The sequence below is a fragment of the Mercenaria mercenaria genome, chromosome 6 (genome assembly GCF_021730395.1).
Source record: "Mercenaria mercenaria strain notata chromosome 6, MADL_Memer_1, whole genome shotgun sequence".
Classification (NCBI taxonomy): domain Eukaryota; kingdom Metazoa; phylum Mollusca; class Bivalvia; order Venerida; family Veneridae; genus Mercenaria; species Mercenaria mercenaria.
Genome location: NC_069366.1, coordinates 49,725,062 through 49,733,662, shown reverse-complemented (window position 1 = coordinate 49,733,662; position 8,601 = coordinate 49,725,062). Strand labels below are relative to the sequence as shown.

General features: G+C 35.8%; 2 protein-coding genes across 2 annotated transcripts; both read right to left on the bottom strand.

The window, feature by feature from the left end:
- Positions 1–176: 176 nt before the first annotated feature.
- On the bottom strand, positions 177–1,589 carry LOC123548941 (collagen alpha-2(VIII) chain-like). Its single transcript, XM_045336599.2, has 3 exons — positions 1,549–1,589; positions 816–983; positions 177–453 (listed from the first exon to the last, which is right to left on the bottom strand). The coding sequence occupies exons 2-3, from the start codon at positions 939–941 to the stop codon at positions 238–240; spliced, it is 342 nt and encodes a 113-aa protein (XP_045192534.2). The 5' UTR covers positions 942–983; positions 1,549–1,589; the 3' UTR covers positions 177–237.
- A 990-nt stretch (positions 1,590–2,579) lies between these two features.
- Positions 2,580–5,816, bottom strand: LOC123548942 (complement C1q tumor necrosis factor-related protein 3-like). Its single transcript, XM_045336600.2, has 3 exons — positions 5,379–5,816; positions 3,554–3,721; positions 2,580–2,850 (listed from the first exon to the last, which is right to left on the bottom strand). The coding sequence occupies exons 1-3, from the start codon at positions 5,757–5,759 to the stop codon at positions 2,635–2,637; spliced, it is 765 nt and encodes a 254-aa protein (XP_045192535.2). The 5' UTR covers positions 5,760–5,816; the 3' UTR covers positions 2,580–2,634.
- Positions 5,817–8,601: the final 2,785 nt, after the last annotated feature.

Sequence of the window (8,601 nt, the reverse complement as noted above, 5' to 3'; positions counted from 1 at the left end):
AATTCTCAACTGCGCACATGTAACTTGTATGTATCTTCAACAATTATGTAATATTTATCTGTATCCATACAGTGTTTCATTCATGTCATGGACATTGGTTTTTGTCGTTAAGTACCTTGATTGTAGTGTTTATCAATGTAATAACAAACTATAAATTAGTTTTGGTATCTTGTATTGTAGATTCAAAACAATCAATGCACGGCAAAATAGCTTGTCTATTTCTTTGTATATTAACCATCAACCGATGATAGCAGAGGTCATTCCATGTTCCTTTTCATATAGTAATGTTCCAGCGAAAGACGTTACTCGCTCACTTTCATCAGAGTACAGATTATTACCTCCCCTGACTTCATGTTTGGTCCACACTTTAGTTCCCTCCTCGACGTACACAATGGCAGTTGTACTGCCCTGCTCATCGTCATAGGTGTTTGTGCTTTCTGCCACAGCTGACAGCTGTAAAGATTATGACGATCTTCGTTAATAAAAGAGTAAAATATTTAAAACTAAAATCTGTAAGAACATTTAATGCAGCCACGTAAATTATAGTAGTAGAATCGGATTGATCGACTCTGTCCGTATATATTTTATTTAGAGATAATAAAATGTGCTGCACTTCGCATGCCCCCTGGCACCGGCTTTAGCGGAACTCTGTTATCCGAAAAAAAAATCACTCCATTATCACAAAAGACCAGCAAATATAACTACACTGCGTCTAAGTATGGAGTACGGCCGCCACACGACACTAAGACTAATGTGATAATTAATAAAGTATGTATGACATTTTTAATAAGTGTACGAAATCAGAAATTATTTACCTGATGAACTCCATCAACAATCAATCGGGTGAACACATCATACTGCGACAGATGCACATGTGGTAGTAATTTGGCCCCGACTGAGTACGAGAACAGATAAACTCCAGACACAGGGGCCGTGAACATCCCTGTTTTTGAGTTATATCCGCTTCCATCATTGAGAAGTATCTACATAAAAATAAGTTCATTAATAACAGTGAGAAAAGTCTCTAAAGTAAAGATACTGAACTCTTCAAACACGCAACCTTTTCAAGTATAAAGATTTTGTTTTGTCCTAATCATGAAATAGTTAATTATATCCAAGAATGTATCCCCCCCCACCCCCCCCCCCCCCCCCGAAGCCTGAAATAGTTATTTATATTCAAGAATTATATAAGCCATACAAGAAGTCATTAAATAATTATTTTTAGCCAAGAATGGATACTACAGCAAGCCACGAAATAGTTATTTCTGGCCAAAATGGTCCATACAGAAAGCCCAGAAAAATCTGACCAAGAGTGGACATTACAGGGGACAATGAAATAGTTATTTCTGGCAAAGAATGAACAGGAGTATGCAGCTGTTTAAATAAAGATGGGTAGTGATAGTATCTATGTAACTGATCTGACTCGTGTTTTTTGAGACATACTTATTGCAATGTAATTTGATAATTGCTTGATTCATCAATAGGCAATACTTTGACAGTATTTTGCAATTATCTAAAAAGAATTTGATATTTCGCAACATCACAAACCTTGTTATAGACGATTGGCTGGTCTGTGTTAGGTTATGTATGCAGGGTGGAGATACGCTTTTGTGGAAACGCAACATTCTCAAAACTGCTGCCTACGGAAGGCTCTCCATATTCATACCGTGGCATTCACCTTCTCCAGATCGGCCACCTTTTCTTCCAGTTCTTTAATTTTTCTATCCTTTGCTACATTTTCCATTTTCAGCTGAACGATTACATTTTCCACTTTCTGTTCTCTATCTTTCATCTGTTTTAATTCCATGAGAACAGCTCTTTTAAAGCTGACAAAATCGCCATCCTGATCATTTACATTCGCCTCAGAAGCGGGATTACCACTTTCAAGACTCAATCCCACGTTATTTTTAAAACTTGCAAAAACAAAGAGGCAAAGTAAACTACGAAACATTGTTTTCTCTTGTCACAAAAATGACCTTAACTGTTTAAGATAAGAAAGTTTGGCATGTATTGAACACACTGGAACCAGTTCATAAAGAAAATGCCACTGTACATGTTATATTGTTACTCCGTTTAGTTTTGTTAGCTTTGTGTAAACCATAACAATATTCGACGATCTTATCTCATACCTTTATTCGTTTCCAATAGTAAAAACGAGACAAAACACCTTTTGTGTACCAACAGAACCGAAAAAGGAAAAATAATACCAGAAGTTCTAGATAACAATGGTACCTAGACAAAATTATTATTGCTAGTCTTTACATTGTCATAGCGAAGTGCTTCTCAGTGATCTCTGTAGATACAATGTGTCATTTTTTCTTAGGGGGCAGGTCTGAATAGCAGGGAAAATACTATAAAGTATATATTTCATAATGTCATAACAAACTGGATCAGTTGTGTCGTAGATACTTAACCTTTTTACGTGCACTTTTTTTTTTCCTGCCTGGCTGACAGGGGACGCAAAACATAGATTCAGTTTGTACAGCATAGTTTTAAAACCTGTACAAACTCAATTTCAATATTATGTTGTGCCTACCAAGTGGTGAAGGGATAAAAGAAAATAAATCAACGAAAGTCAAAACAGATAACCTGTTTATTCATGTGCATGATCAAATAATTCGCTTAAATTTAAAGTCAACCGATTATTCCAGAATTATCCACAGGCTCCTTTTCATATAGCAAGGTTCCGGCAAAGGAAGTGATTCTTTCAAATTCGGCAGAGTACAGATTATTACCTCCCTTGAATTCATGTTTGGTCCACACTGTAGCGCCATCTGGTACGTACACAATGGCTGTGGTACTGCCTTGTTCGTCATCCCAGGTACTTGTGCTCTCAGCAACTGCCGACAACTAGAAAATGGAATATAGTTTTACAACAAGAGCTGACTATATAAAAACAGGCGTCTGTTATGACCGAAGGATGCCGATATCGCACCGGGAGGATAAATAAGCGAACGGAAATTGACGATTTTCGTTACGGGTTATTACCTTGAGTTAGACTGTTTCCGTTCAAGTTATCATTTCAATTCGCCTGGTAATAGTTAACGTCGAGTAAACACTTTCTCAATTGGGATATCCACAGAGTAGAAATCAGAATACTTTCGTATTTAAGAGGACTATATACCTGTGCAATGCCCGACTATATCATTTTTTTCACTGGCTGTAGAAGCAGCAAGGCGATAGATTTTAACAAGTATTTGTACAAATAAAGGCAGGTATCATATTCTATTTTTGTAAACTTTTGCAGTTATTTCTTACATGTCTGCAGACTTTTGGAAGGCACTGTATTAGATAAGTGATTCAAGCCACTTTAGGGCATTTCAATTGTGTGATGTTCTATATATACGTTTATCGGTCATACTTCTTTAGCCTAGTTAAACATACACATTGTATTTATCTGAAACGACTACGACACAATCGAAACGAACACCTTTAAAATGTGATATCTAGTGATTAAGTATTATGACAAACCATGTAGTTTCTCGCTCCATTCATGTCCATACATCGTTTACAATACTGTTCTTAAATCATTAATAAATAATAATAATCTTACCTGATGAACTCCATCAACAATCAATCTGGTGAACACATCATATTGTGACAGATGCACATCTGGAATCACCTTGGCCCCTACGGAGTACGAGAACAGATAGACTCCAGCAACAGGGGCCGTGAACATCCCCGTGTTTGTATTATATCCACCACCGTCATTGAGCAGTACCTGTCCAAAAAAAAGAACAAACTTTAATGAAGCATAAAAGCTTAAGCTATAACCTTGTGCGAGCGGCTTGTTAGGAAAAAAATACCAATACGGGATGCCGACTTTGGTAAAGCTCGGTCAAAGCGTACTGTTTTTCAAAGATTAATTTCTTAATAATTTTACATTAAAAATGATGAGATGATACATCAGTTTGGGCTTGGTTGTCTAATTATAGTTATCTAGATGTGAAAAATAACAGAATAAACTTGATGATGGTACTTTTGCTACCTTAATAGAACAATTAAAATTTTAAAACTTTTAGCAGATACTGATAGTAAGAGAACATTTTACTTTTTCATATATTAAAATGCGAATATACAAATATTTCAAAATTCTTTTCCATCTAAGGTAGACCACAGCGATTTTGTACATATAAAATATTGCAAAAGTCTTTGCCATCTAAGGTAGCCCACAGCGATTATGTACATATGCAAATATTGCAAAAGTCTTTGCCATCTAAGGTAGACCAGAGCGATTTTGTACATATAAAATATTGCAAAAGTCTTTGCCATCTAAGGTAGCCCACAGCGATTATGTACATATGCAAATATTGCAAAAGTCTTTGTCATCTAAGTTAGACCACAGCAATTTTGTACATATAAAATATCGCAAAAGTCTTTGCCATCTAAGGTAGACCACAGCGAGTATGTACATATGCAAATATTGCAAAAGTCTTTGTCATCTAAGATGGATCCCAGTAAACATATACAAATACATGTATTGCAAAAGTCTTTGCCATCTATGAAGGAACTCAGTAATTATATATATATACAAATACATGTATTGCAAAAGTCTTTGCCATCTATGATGGAACACAGTGATAATAAACATATACAAATATTGCGAAACAGTTTGCCATCCTTAAGCTAGGCAACCTTTAATTAAATTTAGAATGAAAAGACGAATATGTATTCGTCTTCAAAGGCGAATCATTTGTTTAAAGTGACCATTCTCTAACGATTCAACACCAAAGTGAGTTGTATATGCATTATACATTTTTGTAATACGAAATACAGCATTAATATACTTTGAGATTCAACATCATGGTGAACTGTACTCATTAAACATTTCTAAATATGAAATATAGCGTTAAAATTCTTTGTTCATTTGAAAAAATATGTGAAAATGTGAAACATCCTTTATGTCTAAAGAGATATCGGTTATGTCTAAAGAGAACTGTCTGCTTAATGAAATATTTCTTTTCTTTATTATACTATACGAGGTGCCTATATTCTCCCTAAGACACATTTATAAATGAACAGGGATACATTTAAATCTTCTAGCAAAAGGTAGAATTTTGCGAAAATCAAAAGATAACAACAATCCATCTGTTCAAGCAATATTATGATGAAAGAGTTTATTTCCCCGATTGTTCAACTTGTCCGGTCAGAGGAGACGAATCATAAATCATTACTTTCAGCTTTGATTCATTGAAACTAATGATTAATTCAACAAATAATCATTAGTTTCAACGTAGCAGAGGTCGTCTTTATTCGCAAGTCATTTTACATTTCTGTTGAAAAATACAAAACGGGTGGCAACAAACTTTTGAAATATGTAAACATATACAAAGTTAATGTAGAGCTCCCAGACCTTTGAATACGAATGGTACACATACCTTGTTGTAAATTATCGGTTGATCCTGTGTTAGATTGTGTTCGCTGTGGTCCAGGTAAGCTGTAAATGCTATATTCTGAAACATTCCTCTCCGACCACGAATTACACTGTGCCTTTGGCCTTTCTCAAGATTGGCTACTTTTTGCTCTAGGTTTTTAATTTTGGAGTCCTTTTCTTCGTTTTCCATTTTTAGGAGGAGCATTTCACCTTTCATCTCTTGTAATTCTTGGATAACTGCTTTCTTGAAGCCCAGAAGTGCACTATCCTCCGACGACTCTGAAGTGGACTTGACCATTTCATGGTTCAAGGCTATGACCGTTTCAAATCCAACAAATATAACAATATTTACACAGAAAAATATGTAAAGAAAATGCCTATTCATTGTTCTCTGTTTTTCACAAAATTAATTTAATACAGCAAGATAAGAAACTATGACCTGTAAAACTAAGTGGCGTATAAAAAAAGGAAATCTTGACATCGGGAAGTATTTAAGGCGGTGTCTTGTTAATATCAAGTTAAATAAAACGTTATTTTAGGAATAACATAAATAACAAACACTGATTTTTTCTTGAATAAAATCACTGGATGCGAATGAATTATATCACGAGGGCATACCCCGAAAGAAATAATAATAAACATCTGAACAACAAACAATGATTTTATTTCACGATAAATCAAAGTTTGGTAAGGCGCTCTATATTATTTCGATCCTAACGCAATAACAACGATCAATATCTACATCGTTTATCAATATCTACATCATTGTAGACATTTTAGGAAGTCCATCAAATAGTTGCCTGCTTTTGTGGCTTTCTTTTTCAGTGCACTTAATGACGTAACAATTGTGACGTACAACAGTGTTTTGCTGAATGATAACATACAGTTTTAGTATTCTTTGTTTAAAATAAACCGGGTCGTGCCTTTTCACTGTTAAAATGCCAATATCATATCTTTAGTGATTATGCTGCGATCACTTAAATACTCTTCTTCTTGGCGTTCACCGACTTAAATACTGTTCATGGTAAAGATCTCATCTATGTTCAAGACATCAAGAATTTCGGCAGGAAATCAAACTTAATTTAAGCGGGAAATTAAGCTAAATTTGGGCGGGAAATAAAGCTGAATACATTGTAGAAAGCAAGGACGCACCTCTTATCTACTGTTTTCAGTCCTTCATTTATTTCCCTTGAATATTCACAGATTTTTACATAATCGAGACATCAAGCATCAGTTTCAAGAAAAGGTAGATCTAAATGGTACGAGTAAAATGATAAATTCAAAGTAATAACCTACAGGTATTGATTCTCGTAAGAAGGGCACCTCATCCCAGATGATTTAAAACATTTAAAGATGATGCGGCATTGCGCTGCTTTCTTCTCATGGATGATAAACAATTGTTGAATAAACTCACACTCCTTCAAGTTTTGGGTAAAGAGAAACTACTTTAGGACACTTGCAAAACTCGCGAGATGTCTTGATAAAACCTAGGAAGCGTCCTGGTGTCAGCAGAGATTTAAATTTGTCTTACGTAGGACTTATATACTATCTCCTACGTAGTACTTCGTATCTACTACGTAGGAGATATTAAGTCCTACGTAGGAAATAGTAAGTCCTACGTAGGAGATTGTAAGTCGTACTTAAGACAAATTTAAATCTTTCTACTGGCACCAGGACACTTCCATAGATAGTCTAAGAGAAGAAAGTACCTGTAATACATATAAATACGATTTTCGGTAAGAGTAAGTACTCCAACAAACAATTTGGCTCCGCTCCTAGCAGGTTCATCACAGGTGAACAATTATTTCTGAATGAAGAGTGAAGTATCAACAGCAGGTCCAAGAACATTGGTCAGAGGGAAACTTCGCAGTGCAGATAGGTGATCTTCTGAATTAAAAGGAAACACCCAAAATCAAAATTACTGGTAAAATAATCTTCGCCTACTCTTAGCAGATTAATGAACACTTGTCACTGCAAATACAATGTTTTGATACGACATCGTAGGTTTTTAAGAGCTAGTCACCAAATACGGGTGTATAAAGTCGTCATATGAGCTATATTGTGCTGGTGTGACTCCAAAACTCCACAAAAAACACCCTTAAATATGCACATTCTTTGTTAAGACCGAGGATTTCTTAAGCAGAAAGTAGATGCGTATCATATGACATTTGTGCCCACATTTCCTGTCACTATATAAGCTTGGGTTGTGGGTGAGAGTCCTCAGGGGTGGTGTGGTGTTGGAGGCTTTATGGAGTATATTGAAAACAAACAGCATTTTTTTTGGGAGGCAAGTGGTGGTGAAGGGGTAGGAGGAGGTGATGAAGGGGTAAATGATAATTAAAAACTGAACAACATTCCAACAAAGTTTCACGACTCAAGGTCACATACTTTCAAGGTATATTGACACAAACTTTAAGGTTTTTGACCAAGTCAAGGACCATAACTTGATCTTACACAGAAAATCCAAAACAAAACCTAAGGTGCACAACTTCACATACTGTCTAATATTACTAAACAGTTTCATACCTCTAGGTCAAATGAGCCGTGCCATGAGAAAACCAACATAGTGCATTTGTGACCAGCATGGATCCAGACCAACCTGCACATCTGTGCAGTCTGGTCTGGATCCATGCTGTTTGCTTTCAAAGCCTATTGTAATTAGAGAATCCATTAGCAAACAGCATGGATCCTGACCAGACTGCGCAGATGTGCGGGCTGGTCTTGATCCATGCTGGTCGCAAATCCACTATGTTGGTTTTCTCATGGTGCAGCTCAAATATTTTTTCATGTACATGTAACACAAACTTTTAGGCCTTTCATGTATATTGTTTACTAAGTCAAGGGCCGTAACTGGTCTGGCTGATTAAAACCCCAGCTATACAACTTCACATGATGAACAAGAATTCCATGTTTCGTGATTCTAGGTCAAAATATTTTTTAAAAACATGTGACACAAATTTTCAGGCCCTTTATTCATACTTTTGACTGTCAAGGGCCATAACTCTGGTCTAACTGAATGACATCCCAAACAAAACCCCGGATGCAAAACTTCACATGCTAAATAATATATATGTTTCATAAAATTTAAACAAATACTTCTTGAGATACATGCAACACCAGCTTTTAGTCCCTTTATGCATATTTTTGCTGCATGTCTGTTTGTTTTGGGTTTAACGCCATTTTTCAAAAGTATTTCAGTCATGTAACGGCGGGCAGTTAACCTAACC